Source organism: Pteropus medius, unplaced genomic scaffold (genome assembly GCF_902729225.1).
Source record: "Pteropus medius unplaced genomic scaffold, Ma_sr-lr_union100, whole genome shotgun sequence".
NCBI classification, from domain to species: domain Eukaryota; kingdom Metazoa; phylum Chordata; class Mammalia; order Chiroptera; family Pteropodidae; genus Pteropus; species Pteropus medius.
Window position 1 is genome coordinate 3,297,779 of NW_024344240.1, and position 17,688 is coordinate 3,315,466.

The window sequence follows — 17,688 nt, forward strand, 5'->3', positions numbered from 1 at the left end:
AAGTGGAAGGTAACTGAATGACAAAGGAACAGCTAACTAACTCTTCAGCAAGATGTAAAGACCTTAGGCCATATACACCTTACAAATGAGTCCTCACATTTACTGAGGAAAAAAATTTAATCTGACAGAACCACTTACACACACAAAAACTCCATTATCATAACAGGAGATGTTAACATTTTACCCCGAAACTCAAGACTATTAAGAATATTGAAGACATGACCCACACAAATACCAAGTCTAACCTAATGAACATGTATGGAACCATGAACGTACTATGTACACAAGAATACACTTTTCCAGCACACATGGAAATGTATGAACAATGACCAAGTACTTAGCGACAAAATTACTATCAAGCACTGAAGAATTCACACACGATTTCACGTACCTAAGTGAAACAAAGTCAGAAATCAATTAATAAAAAGATTGTTTAAATAAAAAAGAAAAAAATGTTTAAAACCCCAAACACACATTCCTAATTATCTCAAGGGGTGAAAACGAAGCCATGAGAGGATAATAAAGATTTCCGAGTGGCCAGTTCTCCAGGACTTGTTTACAGTTTTTCTTGGATCCCTAAGAGCCCTCTTTAAATTCTTATCAAAACCTTTTTCCTTGAGCTAGTTGGATTAGGTTTCTGTTCCTTGTAATCAAATGGGTCCTTCCTAGAGTTTTTCTAAATTATCAGTGAACATGGATGGTCATATAGACTATAGCAAAGCTGCAAAAGAGTATATGTATATAGATACCTGGAATAAAATGAATCTTGATAAACAATTTTGAATCTTGTTAAAACAATGTTGATAAAGAACTTTCTGTAAAACATCTAGATGCAAATGAATATGGTAAGTACAAGAAAATACCAACATAAGCTAGGAAACAATTAAGAGTCAAGAATAATGGCCTGAGAGCATCAGCTGTCCACAAATGAGCAAGCTAAGTAGGGATGGGGGGAAAAAATCAACATGTTTGAACATATGGAGGGCAACAGATATTATTTTTGCTATGAACAGCACTAAACACTAATATAGCGCTGGTCAAGTTTGCATTAGTTTTTCAAATGCATATGGGGAAAGTACAGAAACAGTCAAAGAAGCACGATAAAAAGTGAAAATAAAATATTAACCATTTCCTATTCAAGACAGTGTTACACATATTCCCTCATGTATTCATTCCATTTTACAGTTGGGGACACAGAGACTTGGAGATTAAAGAGGTTGCTCAAGCTCGTACAGCTGGTAAGAACCAGAAAAAGGACTTTATCTTTGTTTTGTAGAAGATAACTAAAATGCATGAGTGGAGGTGGTTATCTATTTTAGTGAAGGGAACTGAGGGACTACATACTCCCACATTCACTCACCAAAGCTGGTAAGCCAACAGAAGAGGTCTAATATGGAATTTGTGGGAATCAAGAGATATGTATGATATGGTAGACAGAGCATGGACTTTGAAGTCAGAAAAACCTGGGCTCAAATTCCAGCATGGTCAGTTACTAGATGTGTGATGTGACAATTAGTCTCTTTTCTCACCTGTAAAATGCAGCCTTCTTCATGGATATTACTGTTCAGATTCAATGAGTTATACCATTAGAAAAGTCCCTTTATGTAGTATAAATATATAAAAAATGTAAAAATAATACATTTTATATAGTTTTTAAAAAATTTATAAAAATATATAAAAACATAGAAATATAGCAGTTGTATATTTATATTCCTCACTACATTAAAACCCATTATCAATTATAATTAAGTGCATGCATGCACATATTTCTTTATAAAGCAATGGGTACTATGATTAGGATAAACGAGCTGTTTTTGTTTGCACTGCTTAGTGCTAAATACAGTGCCCATTTTAAAGAGGTGTGCACAAGGTCACTGTCAAGTATTACTGTTGCTTCTGACTTCGATTTAACTGTCTCTACTCACTGTTTCTTACTGTTACTCCTTAGCACTCTGTGGTAGTCAGAACAATGCCACCACCACACAAAGACATCCATGCTCTAATTCCTAAACTGTGACTATGTTACCCTATGAGGCAAAGGGGACTTTGCAGATGTGATTAAGATTACAGACCTTGAGAACTGGAGATTATCCTGGATTATCCAAGTAAACCCAATCTAATTACACGAGTCTTTAAAAGCAGAAAACCTTTCCCAGCTTCAGTCAAAGAGAGGGGATGACTCAAGAAGAGTCAAAAAGATATGACATTAGAAGGACTTGATCCCTTGTTGTTGGCTTTGAAGACAGAGGAAGGGGGCCATGGGCCAAGGAATGTGGGTATGTAGGTGGACTTTAAAAGCTGGAAAGAGGCCTCAGGTGACAGCCAACAACAAAATGGAGATCTCGGCCCTACAGCTGCAAGGAACCACATTCTAGCATCATCCTGAATGAGCAAGGATCCTGTCTCCGGAAGGGAACCTGGCCGGGTTGAAATCTTAATATTAGCCGGGTGAGACACACGTCAGACTTTTGACATTTACATAAACTTACGTAGAATTTCAGAATTGTAAGATTAAATAAATTTGTGTTGTTTGAATTAAGTATGGTAGTTTGTTATGGTAGCAACACAGAACTAATACACACACTTTCTCTCATTTTGTTAAAATAAACTGTAAATTTTTTACATAAAGTGCCCATAATCCTTTCTGAAACTGGATACATTGGTTAATGCATGAAGCTACCCAGCAGAGGCTATCTTAGCGCACAGTCATGGTTTTTTTTGAAGCAGTAACTCTGTGCCAGACACTGTCTGGCCTTCAAGAACTTCACTGCAGTGTGCATCCATCAATATTTATTTCCTTCCTTTCTCCCTCAGATTTGACCAGAGACAGAGTTAACTGTCAGCTACACCTGAAAATGGGAATATTTTGGAGCAAGAACTGAGAGAAACTTAAAGTGCTATCTCGTAGATACGAAAAGTAAAAACCTTTAAGAGGTGGAAGTAAGAGGAGGGAAGAAATAAGTAAATAATTTGCCCCAATTATTCATTTATAAAATGGTAACTTCATATATCAAACATAAGAAGCTTTTGATACTGTGTATGTACTATAAAAAGTGTGGAGAATTCCACATGAGAATGTACTACATAGACACAGTGCCAAAAGCTAATGTGATAGAGAATTCTATATAAATTCAACCTGTATATATCTTAGGGATTACTTAAATAAAATCCCAGAAAGCAGAAAATCTGGCAATAGAAAAGAATCAATTTTAGAAAAACAGACGGGTGAAAAAGGCCATGACTAACCAGTAGAGAGGAATGTCACAGTTCTGCCACTACAAACAATGCTCTAAAAAAATATAGATGTCCAGGGCTCATTGCAGATCTACTAAAACAGCATCTCCAACGATGAGACCTAAGTCGTTTGAGTTGTCAAACAATGCAGGAATTTAAGGGGGATGACTACATCTGTACAATAGCAGAGGAGATCTAGCATCTTTTTGCCAGGCATACTTTACTTATGAATGAAGAATAACATCTAGAATATAGAGTATTTTAAAACCTGCAAAGGCTGATGAAATCAAATAGGAACATTTCATGTAGAAAATGAAAAGTCAAGAGAACAAGAGAGGTCAGGATGTGGCTGCCATCTTTTGCAGCAAAGGACAGAGCCTCACAGACTGAGGATGAGCAGAGAATAACAAAATAGAGCAAGCACAGCTGGGCCAGAATGAGAGGGAAAAATTGCTGAGCTGGCAAAATTAAGATCTGCTCAAATAAAACAGCAAAATTACTGGCTACTGCAAGAGGAGGAGAGCTGGTGAGATAAAAATGGGGGAGGGGAAGCAGTGGGGATGATAAAGGAGAAAATTAATTTTATGTTGGAGCAGGAACAGGAATAGAGTGGGGACAAAAAGGACAAGAGCACCGAGAAAGAAGGGAGGGGCATTATTTGAGATGAGGAGGTAGGTTAACTAAGAAAAGTGAAGAAAGGGAAGAAAATGAGAACAGGGGCACAGCATCTAAGGTGCAATATGATGTCTCAGGAGCAACATACATATTAGAGGAAGCAAGTAGCAAATAAACTGGTTAGGCGAGAAAGAGAAAAAGGGCTGGTCAAAAATCCTGAAAGACTGCAAATAATATGTGTAAAGGAAAACTTAAGTATAACAGAAACATACTGTCTCAATTTTAGATGACATTAAAAGGTATGTTTGACATGTTTTAGCTCTCATTTAATACAGCTACTAAACACATCTAAAAATAGGCAAAACTAAACAATATAGTTTAGGGATGCTAAGTGACACAACTATGAAGAAAAGCAAGGGAAGGATTAACACAGAATTCAGGCCAGTGGAAGCCTGGGAGAGAGGGAGAGGTATGTAATGACGACCTATATACCTTTAGCATGGGTGTTTGATTTATTACTATTCTTCATAACTATTAAACTATGTGTACATATCAGACATATATAATATGCATATTTCATAACTAAAGAAATTAATGGAAATTTTTCTACCTCTGAATTTCCAAGTTTTCTTTTTAAAAAGTTTTTTCAGTTACAGTTGACATACATTATATTAGTTTCAGATGTACGACAGTAATCAGACATTCGTATAACTCACGAAATGATCACCCCAGTTAAGTCTAGTACCCATGTGACACCATACACTGTTATTATAATATGAATTATATTCCTTATGCTGTAGTTTACACCCCCATGGCTGTTTTTATAGCTGACAATCTGTACATCTTAATCACTTCCCCTTTTCACCTATCCCTCCGACCTCCCCCCACCCCAATCTGGCAACCATCAATTTGTTCTCTGTATCTATGAGCCTGTTTCTGTTGTTTATTTATTGTTTTTTAGATTCCACATATATAATTCCAAGTGAAATCATATGGTATTTGTCTTTCTCTGACTTATTTCACTTAGCATAATACCTTGTAGGTCCATCCATGTTGTTGCCAGTTTATCTTCGCACTGTTAATTTTCTGAAGATGATAGTCTAACGAACTTGCTCAAATCAAAATCTCTGGGGGTTGGGACACTGAATCTATTTTTTTAAAATATCCTAGGTGATTCACAAGAATCTAAAGAAATTTAACTTTGAATCTCCCACAGGAAGAGGGCTTCCTTTTGTTACAGCTCTGAAGCACTAGAGACTCTAATGCCATGCCTTCGCCAAGTCCTCTAGGCTTTTGCTCCTGCCCTCTCTCATTTTCAATTTTTCAACCTCATCCCCCGCATCTTAAAACACACACACACACACACACCAGTCAACTTAATCTTGCAAACAACTCTAAACTTATTCTTTCCTTCTCTTTCACACTCAAAGTCATCAATAAAATTGCTCTACATTTAACTTCCTAGTATCTCCCAGTAGCTCACTCTCTTTAAATCTGCCATATATATGTGACTGACAGACTAAACTGCAAACATGCACTTCCAACGACCTACTAGACATCTCTCCTTCCCCACCTGGCAAATCCCCACTCACCATTCCAACTTCAGCTCAAATATTACCTTCTAGGTAAAGTCTTGCAACACCTCCCCCAAGTGCCCATCCACTTATCTAGTTAAAATTTCTGGCACTGAAAGGCCTATTCTTACATTTAAGACAAAGTCAAAAGCTTTCCAGACAAACAACAAGCAACAAAAAGATTATTTAGAATGCATGTAGTAAAGGTAGTCAAAAGGTACAAACTTCCAATTATAAGAAAAGTAAGTCCTGGGGATGTACCGTACAGCATGATGTTTAATGATAGCTAAAAGTTGCTAAGAGAGTAGGTCTTAAAAGTTATCATCACAAGAAAAAACATTTGTAACTGTATGGTGATGGATATCAACTAAACTTACTGTGTTGATCTTTTCACAACATACACATATACCAAATCATTATTTTGCACACCTGAAACTAATAAAATGTTATATGTCAATTATATCTCGATTTAAAAAATACATTCAGATGACATAATAATGTATAACGAGGCTAGTCTTGTTTATTTTCTTACATAGCACTTATCCTCAAAAGAGTTTAATTAAAAAAAAACATGTGGGAGTGGGGAGGGGAAAAGAGGCAGGGAACGAAGGAAGAGTAGAAGGGATCAGTATAATGCAGTGAAGAGTGGGATTACCATTTTAAAAGAAAGACTAGGAATTGGTCAGGTGTAAAAGTTGCGATCTAAACTTTTTTTTCTTTTTCTGGCAGGTGGTGGGGGTGTGCACAGCAAGAAGGGGCATTTCGGATAGAACACACCAAGATTGTGCTTTTGTGTTCCCAGATGAGTGGCAGGCAAGGGAAGGTTAGTGATGAGGTTAAAATGGCAGGCAGATGTCAACAATTACAATTTTTCTCTCCCTCTATAATTAATAATTATCTGCTTATGATATTAGGCAAGTCTTGTTAAAAATCAACTTCTACTTTATATTTAAATGACATTTTCCTAAATGATTTTTCAGGAAGATGCTACCAATGAAAAAGTTTAAAGCTATATTTTAAATGCATCTGGCCATATGGTAAGGAAACACGTATTTCAAAAGTATCATTGTGATCATGTAAAACTTTTAAAAATCTCTTCTATGAAAGGGAATTCTGAAAAGGAAAATGAGCACAGTATTCACATTTGTCCTCATTTTATCTCACTATTAAGAGTAGAAAAGGCTAAAAAAATTACTGTTTTATAGTCTAGAGAAAATGAGAAACAGGAAATGTAGTGAATTCCTTCATTCTAAGGTGGACATTTTTCACACTACGACTTTTTAAAAAACCAAGATGGATCTCACACTATTGATTTAATATCATCTTTTGTGGGGAGGGCCACAGTAAGTGTTTCTCACAACTGTGGGTATACTTTAAATTAAGGAAACACGGTAAAGGATTTCGGACAATGTCAACAGTAAGAAAGTGGCAGAATTGGGCTAAAAAATTCTGCCGTCAAGTTATTAATATATATTAATAGGAACACAGTGGTTCATTTGGCTATTCTTTCATTAATTTAACGCAGAGGGCCTACTTTCTACTTGACTATTCCTGAAATATAAAGCCATACAAAACACTTTTTCTACCTTCAAGAATTATATAATCATATATAGATGCCTACACAAGTATCTATAAAACAGTCTGGGATTCATATCAGAAAAATGATACATCCAGACAAGGAGTAATCACTTTCAGCCAGCATACCACGAGAAGATGACACTAAAAGAGCTTAATATATATTACTGTGAAAGCATTATGGAAGACCCAGGTTAGACTGTGAAGAATAGAATTTCCACGAAGAAGGCACGCCAAACAGAGGGAGCAGCAGGGACCAGGAAAAAAGCACAGATGTCAGACACTGGGTCTCGCTGGCAGTAGCAAGGTAAGAATTAGTGAATAGTGGGAAGAAGATTAAAAAAAATAAACAAGGGCTAAAATATGGAGTTACCTGAAGGTCAAAAAAAGAATGTGAGCAGAGGAATAGACTCCTAACAGCCATGTTGCAGGAATATTAATCTGACATAAACTCTACAGGCTGAATTGGAGTGGGTAGAAAGTACTGCCTTATGGAGTCCAGTGTCAGGTATTTAGAGCCTGAATTAGGTTAACAGCCATGGCAAGAAAAAGTGTGCTCCTTTTGAACTACTTGGGGATTATTTTTGGATGAGAGCAAATTCCAAGAGAACAGCACCAACTTGTTAATTGTTGTAGCCCCACTCCTGCCAATACAATACCTTACCCATAGTAGATGCTCAATAATCAAATATCTTAAAAAGAAGGCACCTTGCAAAGACTAATTTGAATCTTCACTACTGCTAAATATCCATAATCATTCCTGTCTCTACTTCTGAAACCCACTCATTAATGAACATGAAGTCCCTCTCCAGTCTTGGATTTACAACCTAAATCAAAATGTGTCAGTAGGCTTTAGGACCCCACTTCTTTTTCCCTCAGAATATGCCACAGCATTTTAAAAGTATGTAAATTTGCTACTAACATTTGCAAAATACTCCTTTTCCCAGGATTTTTTTGTAGAAAACCATCCAGTTTCCATATACACACCAAAACAAACAAAACCAACAAAACTTGCTGAAAAACTGTATTTATAGCAGAAAGTTTTTCTTTTAGGCAGCAATCAACATGCTTCATGTGTTACTTATTGAATCTGCTACATCACTAGTGCGACCACAAGCTGCAGTTTACATTCCAAAGTTGTGCAAAGGGTCCAAAGTTGTGCAAGAGTCATCACTGTAATCAGACTCTGGTATATTAATAGTTATATAACACCTGAAGAAGCCTCAGTTTTATTATTAGAGTCAAAGTAATACCAAAATCACAAGTATTAAAAGATATTTTACGAGTTTGTTTACTTATCTGTAAAAAAATACTCGAATGTTGTTTTAAGAAAAATTGAATTTCTTTCTGCTTCAAAGAGACATCAACTGGAAAATTGGCACTGGTGACTCTGGATATATCTAAATAATAATCACAGTGTCCCTGACACACAAGCAACCTCACACCCAGAGCACTGACGGGCCTTGCCTTACTATCTATCAGACAACCTCAGTTTACACGTGGCAAAAGTCGACAGAACTCTTTCATGCTTTATTGACCTCGAAAGGGATTTCCCAGCCGTCAAGTAATGGGATGTGATTTATTCTGACTTGGGAGCTGAAGGTGTTAGGAAAAAAACAAAAATTTTAAGGTTTCATTCTCTTCTCAGCCGGCTGTCCCACACCAGGGAGCGCTTTGCGCAAACCCTGGTAGATGCATGTAGGTCAGAGAAGGTGGGACTGTTCAGAAAACCCCCAATCCTCCTCCCATCACCTTCTGCTCTCCTCTGCCTCCCTTTTTCATCCACGGGGGCGGCGAAGAGGCCCAAGGTGATGGAGCGCAGGCGAAGGATTGCAATCGTCTGAACCTGGCCCTGACGGCCCTGGGCTGGGAGGCCCCCTCCTGTCATACACTTCCCAGACCCGGCGTCGCAAACGGCCGCCGCGGCCTCCAGCTGCAGGCTGCTCGGGGCAGCGGCTGCGGGCCGGGCCCGGCCAGGCCGCGGCCGCTCGCAGTGCCCACGTCACCAGCTCCAGCACTGCGGAAATGGAGCGGCGCGGCTGGGAGGGAGGCGCCGGGCGGCGTCGGCGCCCGCGCCGCGGCCCGACACCGTTTGCCCCTCAGCCCAGGCCCGCAGGCCGCCGACACCCGCCTGGCCGCGCCCGGGGCCCTCACCTGTGTCGCCGATGATGATGTACTTGAAGAGATAGGCGTACGCCATGGCCGCGGCCGCTCGGTGCCAGGGCACACGGCTCCTCCTCCGGCTACTGCTCCTCCTCCGGCTACTGCTCCTCCTCCTCCTCCGCGCCTCTCACCCCGGCGCCGCTCGCCCTCGAAACGCCAGGCCCCGCCCGCCGCAGCCTCCGCAGTCAGCCGCCGGGAATGAGGGGCTGAGAGCAAGCCGGACAAACTGACACTGCCGGAGCCCAGGGAGACAGCGCCCGGCCGAGCCCAGTCGAACAATAACAGCCGCCGCGGCGCCTCCGCCCCGCCTCCGCGCCGACCCGGAAGTGCTGCGGCTGCCGGCGCCGCGGGAGGAAAGGGGAGGAGCCCGCACGCCGGCCGCGCCCGCCGGCCGGAGCCCCGCCCAGCCAGAGCCCCGCCCCGCCCAGCGCCGAGCCGGCTGCGCCCGGTCCGCCCCGTCCGCCCCGAGCTGGGCGAGGCTGGGCGCCGGTCGTTCCGGCACGTTTGAGCGGGCGACCCGGGCGGCCGGGAGACGCTGGGGTTGGGGCGGGGAGGGTTCGGTTCCGTCGCCGCGACGTGCGCAGGTGTCGCGTTCTTCCGCCCTGCGGAAGGGGCGTGGGGCACGTGGTGGGAAGGTCGCGTTCGACGCAGGGCCCCGCCCTAGGTTCGTGAAAAGATGTTTGAAAATACGAGAGCCACCGGGAGGTGCGTCGGAGTGCAGTGTTTCTGTGTTTGCGGACCAAGCCTTGACAGTGAAAATGGATGTATTTGTGTTCTTGAAACCGTGAATAAGGAAATGTGAAGGAGATTCTGGTATGCCCCTGCGGTGGAGTACTATGCGCCTCTTAAAAAAAAATAGCTCGACTTAGGTTAAACGAAAACAAGTCACAGGACTCAGTGTATAAATATATATTTATTACATATTATTTATATAGGATATTTAACAATTACAATAAACAACATGTTGCATTTTATTGTTATGTAAATATGTTTTATACCATTGTGTAAAAATTGCAAGAATACACTTAAATACCCATATGTGCAAAAATCTGAAAGCAGACACGACTGGCTCCAAGCGGGTGGGTGGAATTGGAGGAAAGATCTATGTTTCGTTGAATTATTCATGTAAGGCTTGAAATTTTTTTGCAGTGTTTGTGAATTACCTATTGAAAATGTGTTTAAACAAACAAAATAACTTTTTGTTCATTCAGCTAACACTGAGTACATACTTTGTTTTCCTGCACTGCTAAGCATTGCAACTAAAGGCAGACCCTATTCTGAAGGAGCACAGATTTTGGAAAAGGGAATAGAGTACAGAGTGTCAGGATAGGTTATCTAGAGAAGATGATGTCCAAACCAGGCATATGAATGATGAGTAAGAATTTGTTAAAAGGGCAAAGTTTAGGGAAAGGAATTGAAGTTTAGGCACAAAAAACAATATGCAGAATTCATGGGTCTGTTCAGGGAATTTAAAGTTGCATAAAGGGAGAAGTGACTAGAATTTGGTGGCCTTGGTTCATGTTGCCTAATATTTTCTCTTGTTTGGTATCTTTCATTATGTAATTCTATTGACATGTTCATGCTGATCTGGCTGTGGTTGGTTGCTACATGGATCCAATGGCCTCACCAAGTGTGAACTTAGGCTTTTTTTCTGGAGTATTTGGAGGGAATTTTACTGAACATTCAAGGATAGCTAGCATACAAGAATTTGACCTGAAAAGTTACCTGGAATTGCATAATCTCGTTCACTCATCTTTAGCTTGGGGGAGGAGAGATCCTTGTCCAAGGACTCTAGGTTCCAGAGGCTATTTTGTTCCTCCCATCTGAGCGTCTTCACTCAAGTCTTTCCTCGAGATAGACATCTAGAATGGCCCCTCCTTTGAGTAGAAACTCAATTCCTTGCTACTCTCAGATGTAGTCTTTACTCATAGACCCAAAAGAACAACTCCATCAGGATATTACTCAAAGACCTGGCGTCCTTGAGTGTCAGAAATATTCCCATACTGTTAGAGGAGGTGAGTAGCTGGAGAAGTCACTGGTGCCAGCTCATGCAGGGTCTTGTAGTGTGTCAATATGCATGTAGAACTTTATCCAGTGGACACAAGGGAAAGTGAGGGGAAAGGTCAGAATTGGGTATATAAAAAGTCATAGAAATGGATATAGAGTTAACGTGAAGAAAATAACTTGGGAAACCTGGCATTTTATCACTAACTGATTGGATGATTGTGGCAAATCATTTAGCCTCATAGAGTGTCAATGCACTCATCCATAAAGTGAAGGAATTGTTACCTAAGACGGCAGTTCCAAGTCTGAAGTCCTTTAATTTTATATCTATCCAACCTCCAAATCTAAAGCCACCTATAAAGTAGGAAGTAACCCTCTCATGAAAATGTCAGGGCCACAGAAGTCAAATGTATATTATTCTTGCACAGGACTAAGATGCATTATTTTTTTGTAAACAGGAATTGTAATGATCAGTTGCTGCAGAACAGTACACTCTCATGCCTTGGTTTCCTTATCTGGAAAATGTACATAATTGCCTCACAAAGTGAATTTAGGATCAAATGAGATAATGTATGTGAAGACATTTTGTAAATTATGAAAAAATATACAGTTAGTATATAAAACTCAATACAGTGTATTTTTTAAAAATTACATTGAGAGAAGAAAGTTCTAATCACAATATAAATTAATGTTTTAAAGTCAGCTCCATTCCTGTCTCTATTTTATATCTTTACCTTTATTTTTTCCTACATGTACTTCATAATATTTTGTTATGTTTTCTCTAAGCCTATATGCTGTTTTAAATCTTGTTCAAAAGCATACAGTATATAAATAAAAACCACACAAATTTTATTTTAAGCATTTTATTTAGCTCCAAAAATTCAAAAACATTTTTTAAGAAAAAGTCCTCAGTCAAAATGACAGAAATAAACCTCTCTTCCCTTAAGTGGCAGGATACTTCCTGGGATTTTCCATTTAGTTTGATTTTCAGCTATTTCACCCCCTTGGGGATGAATTCCAATTACCTCATATCTCAGTCTTACATCATATATGGTCTGAAGGTCATAACTGAAATTTAAAGATTGTGGGAGTACATTCTCTAAGGTCTCCTTGTTCTCCATGGCATTTTAAAGTAATGTTATATTGGAATTTTACATTTAATGCTCCAAGCCAACTTTTCATGTGTTTATATTTTCTCTGGTTTTGATTGCTGAGACTGTGGGAAGAGAAGTAGGGTAGGGTGGGATGGGAGAAGGGTGGCTTGGAATATGTAATCCATAGGTTTTTACTTTGGTTTCCTTAGCCAGTTCTTGAATGAACTCCAAGGGCTCTGATCCTCCAGAAATGGATGCTAAATGTATGTATTTGCATATATGTAATTTTATGGAGAGATTCTTGCATGAGCCCATGATCTAGAAATAGTGAAGAACCACTGTGAAATGCCCTCTTTCAGCCATTTCTAAACACCATGACGGAACTAATTTTCCAGCAAATACTAATAAGCTCAGTACCAATTTTGGAGGAAGAAAGAACTAGTTTCAAATCTTGAATTTCCCATCTATCATTGAGTGATCTTGGATAAATTACTAAAACTCTATAAGACTTAGTTTTCTCATGAGATGACATAAGTGTCTAGCACGATGTTGAGCTCACAGCAGACATTAAATAAACATTGAAGTCATTTCCCTTTCCTTTCATCCTCACTTTGTCCTCCAACTCCGACTTATCACTAAGAACTGTAGGAGTTAAGTGAGGCCAACAGAGACTCTGCCTTAAAGGAGACTAGAGTTTCCTTGTGCTGAGTCATGAGTGGCTTTGGTCTGATGAAGGCAACAGGAGAGAGGTACCACGTTATTCGGAATTTTGTTCTGAGGAACGAGGATAGGGTTTATGGAGGGAGACCTATTTAAGCTGAGCCTTTAAGGACGTTATTTTTCATAGTTATTGCTTTAACCTAGTCACTCCAGATGCTTCAACAGCCCCCTTCATTGTACTTTGTTCACCTTATCCACCTGATCTGCCATTTATATTCCAGTTGGTTAAGCCACTTAGTATCCCATTTTATTTTTCTCTTCATGACTTATTTTTGACCACATGTTTTCCCTCTTCCATTCCATTCTGCTCATCCTTCAAAAACTTACTTGGAAGAGTCAAAATTAAATGATCCTTAGTCAATGTATGTGTAGGTCAGTGAAGAAACTTTCTTTTATATGTAGCCTATTCTTTTTATCAATGGACTGATCGTTAGTAATACGAGGGTCCTACATAAGTACACGGACCAGAAAAACAGTGAATATTGCAATAATAATAAGCTTATTTTATAAAATAGTGGATTAAAAATATAACTACATAAAATATTTTGAATTAATAATTAATAAAAAACTTAAAAGTGAATTAAAAACCAGAATAGTGTTCTTAAATTAACTACTTTTCTGAGTCCTTAACATTTGCTTTGTACATTCAGTAGAGAGAGTGGTCTGGAGAGAGGCCCAATATTGGATTCCAGAAGACCTGAATTACAGTCTCTTCCCTGCCACTACCTAGCTGACCTTGAGAAAATTATCTTTAAACTCTTTGTCATATGTTCAATAGAGATAATAATTCTGGTGGCTTACATAATAGAATTGCTGGGAGGTAGATGTGAGAGCACTCTGAAAAGTACATTATTACTTGGAGAGAGTATATATACCAAACTCTGGGTAAATGATTTTCTGCACATGTATCTAAGTATATTCAAAGGCCAACTGCATAATATCAGTAATATTTCGTTATCTGCTGTTTTTTTTTGTCAGTAGAGACTGACCATGCAATTGCCTCAGACCCTACTCTCCATTTATCTTTAATGTGTTCTATGTCTTGTGTTAATTGGTAGGTGTTCCTTGTTTTGGAAAAGTTGGGAATGAAATAAGTGGAGATGCATGAGGAGTATACTACACTTTTGGGCTGAAGAGAGAACCATTTACTACTGTAAGTGCTTCGATTTATTTAAATTTTACCCCTAAATGCCTTTAAATTTTGACAGAAAGAAGTTTGTTTTCTCTCCATTTTTGAAGAAATGATAAGCTAGCTCTATCCCAATGGGAGGGGACAGAGAAAACCTATCACTGATGTCTTTAGTGTAAGACTGGCATCTTAGGGAATAAGTGGTGCAGGGAACTGCGAGATCACAATTCAAGCTGCTTCTACCTCCTCTCCCTCCCATCTCATCTTTATCTCTGCTTCTAACAATCGCATTATCAGAATTTTCAACATATGGAGTGAGACAAAGAAACAACCACCACAGGATCACATTTCACTTCTAATCTGCAGAAAATAGGAGTCTGTTTTTCCAAAATTTCTTATTCTTAAAAATAAAAGTTCAGTTATTAAAACAAATCTTTTTTTTTTCAAAAATTGAGATTATATCTAAAGGCTCACATTTAAAAATTGGCAAGATTAATTTAGATTTGTGCCAAGAATTGTCGCTGCACCTTTACTGATCTTTTAAATTTCTCAATTTAAGGACTTGGGGGATCAATGCTCAAGAACTTCTTGAAATAAGCAGATTATGAGAAAGTACAGCACAACCTTAAAACGGCAATCAACCTTTATTCTTAGGCAGTTTGTGCATCAGAAATCTAGGAGCAGTTTTAACTGGGTGGTCTGGCCTGGGGTCACTCATGGGGTTGCAGTTAATCTGCAGCCATCTGTGCTTGACTGGGGCTGGAGGATCAACTTCCAAGATAGCTCATTCACGTGGTCCTTGGCCTGGGGCCTTAGTTCTTTACCTCAAGGACCTCCCGTAGGACTGCTTGAGTATCTTCACGACATGGAAGCTGATTTCTCCCAGAGTGAGACACAGAGAGGGAAAGCATAAGGCCTAAACCTCAGTGTCTTTTATGATCTAGCCTTGGAAGTCACCTACCATTTCTGCTGTATTCTTTTGGTCCCACAGACCCATTATGATAAAACATAGGAAGCGACTACACAAGGGAGTTAGTACCAGGGGCACGGATCATTGGGGGTCATCACAGAAGTCGGCTACCACAACCCCAGCGGGTAAAAACAGGGATCTAATAAATGTCTAACCATCTGGAAATCAGGTACATACGAGTCAAATCAGGTTCATTTAACCTGTCTATCTACAATAAAGTTTTACTATAAATAGCTTAGTCTAGAAAGAACTTTATTGTAGTTTTGGTTTTGTGTACTTGTAAAAATATTTTAGATAAAGGACCTGAAAATGATTATTTTACAGTTGGAAAAGGAAGAAAAAACATTTTTAAGTTTTTAAAAGTTATATTTCAAAGCAATTGTTTTGAAAATAAAGTACAATGACAACATAGCTCCTTAAAAGGTTTTTTAAAAAGGGTTATTTGCTTCTATGCCAAGTACTTAAGGATTCATGTGGTTCAACAGAGTAAAAAATTTATTTCTACTTTTTCATTCACTTCTTTCAATACTTTTATTGGAACTTAATATTTTCCTACTTGTGAAAACATATCAAAATATTATAGCAGTTGGTTATGCATTTTAAGTTTCAAGTGAAAAAAAAAAATCTACATTAAATGCAGGTAGAGGAACCACTGCCTATAGTTAAGCAAGTTTAAGGTACAAACAAGTAAAAGTTTGACTCTCATCTTATTCTCTAAAACTAGTCTTTTCTGGCACTGTAGTTTAGTAATCTTTATTAGAACTGAAGGCTTATGTCATTTTAGAATCTTATCTTGAAATTTTTATTACTAGACTTAATGGAGAATATTTTTTACTCTTAGTAAGTGGAGATTTTAATTTTCTTGGTACTACATTTGGTACAAATTATAATGTAAAAGCATCTGCTAGAAATAGTGTGTTATTCAGCATTGATATACTATACTTTTTCTTAATTTTTTCTTTAGAAAAATGAATTATAGACAAAAAGCTCTTTAGAACTAGATTCGACTTCCTCTCTTTGAATTGACTGAATGCATTTCTGGAAATTTCTCCTTTTACTTCACCCAAAAGACAGTAAATCTAAACACCAACTGTGAGATTGTTTCATCTGAACCCCAAGATAAGCGTTTTGCTTATTTGTGAAAGAACAGATTGAAGTTCTTGAATTCCTGATTGAAACACACAATCTGAATTATTTACCTTTTCTTTTTTGGTAACAAGCAGAGATCAGTAAGTAAATATATAATATGTTTTACTATGTGACCCGGGATATAGGAAATTGAAAATGGACTCAGTATACAGGTATCCCTCAATTAACATTAATTCAGTTAAGAAAATTAATTAAAACGAAGACTATAACAAGAGATAAAGAAGGATCCAGTAATTCCACTTCTGGGTATTTATCCAAAGAAACCCAGAACACTACTTCAAAGGGACAGATACAACCATATGTTCATTGCGATATTATTTACAATATTGTTTTACAAGAATACAACAATGTTATTTACGATGTAATTTTATTTACATTATGATGTAATGTTATTTATGATGTAATGTTATTTACAGTGTCCATCAATGGATGAATGGATTAAGAAGAGGTGGTACATATATACAATGGAATATTACTCAGCTATAAAAAAGAATGGAATCTTGCCATCTGCAACAATGTGGTTGGACCTGGAGGGTATTGTGCTGGGTGGAGTAAGTCAGACAGGGAAAGACTAATGTCATATGATTTCACTTACATGTGGAATGTATATATGGAGAAATGAACAAACAAAACAGAAACAAGCTCATAGATAGAAAGCATTTTGATGGTTGCTGGATTTGGGCGGGGTTGGGAGAATGGGTGAAGAGAGGGGAGGAGATTAAGAGGTACAAATTGATAGTTACAAAATAGTCATGGGGATGTAGAATATAGCATAGGGAATATAGTCAGCAGTATCATAATAAGTATGTATGGTGTCAGATGGGTACTGGATTTATTGGAGTGGTTTTTCTGATCACTGTTGTATGTCTGAAATGAATGTAATGTGTGCCAACTAATTGAAAAATAAAAAATATTTAAAAAAAATTGAAGTCACTAAGTCACTGAAGCAAATAGCTATTCAATGGTTAATTTAATGTAGCTGTATAAGAGAATTATTTGAGACGTGCCATTCATGTTCCTAAGGATAGATAGATATATAGAGAGATTTACCATAAGAAGCTTAAGCTGAGGGTCCCTCACTTGCATGAACCCCTTCCAAGGCAAATGTGCAATTTTCTTTTCTTTCTTTTTTGGTAAAATTTGCAAAACTAAAATATTTAAACCTTAATTCGTGATTTCTTTCTCTCCACTCAGACTACCTGTCTGTCATACTTCCCAAGTGTTAAGAGGTGAGAGACAGAGAGAGAGAAGGAGAGAAAGAGAGAGAGAGAGAGAGAGAGAGAGAGAGAGAGAGAGAGAGGAGAGAGTGTGTGTGTGTGTGTGTGTGGTGTGTGTACATACTGGTTAAGGAGGATTTGAATTGGGGACACATTTAGCTTTGTAAGAAATATTTATTCAGTTACTCATGTGTATAGTTGAATTATTGCTAGTTGTCCAGTATGGAAAAGGCTTCCAGGAATA

The 17,688-nt window shown here is 38.5% G+C and overlaps 1 protein-coding gene and 1 long non-coding RNA gene across 3 annotated transcripts in view; one reads left to right on the forward strand and one right to left on the reverse strand.

Annotated features, from left to right (window-relative positions):
* The window catches only part of RAB2A (RAB2A, member RAS oncogene family), an 83,748-nt gene extending 74,307 nt beyond the window's left edge, over nt 1-9,441 (reverse strand). Inside the window, exon 1 of the mRNA XM_039868870.1 lies at nt 9,153-9,441. Coding sequence (XP_039724804.1) covers nt 9,153-9,198 — 46 coding nt within the window. The 5' untranslated portion in view covers nt 9,199-9,441. The remainder of the gene's footprint in view (nt 1-9,152) is intronic.
* Nucleotides 9,442-9,573: 132 nt separating this feature from the next.
* LOC120607217 (uncharacterized) lies at nt 9,574-16,698 on the forward strand. 2 transcript variants are annotated; one of them, XR_005654098.1, is made up of 3 exons: nt 9,574-9,974; nt 14,038-14,132; nt 16,644-16,698. It is a non-coding gene; the product is annotated as an uncharacterized LOC120607217 (long non-coding RNA). The 2 variants fall into 2 exon arrangements; XR_005654099.1 differs by lacking the exon at nt 16,644-16,698 and adding an exon at nt 16,043-16,626.
* The last annotated feature ends 990 nt before the right edge of the window (nt 16,699-17,688 follow it).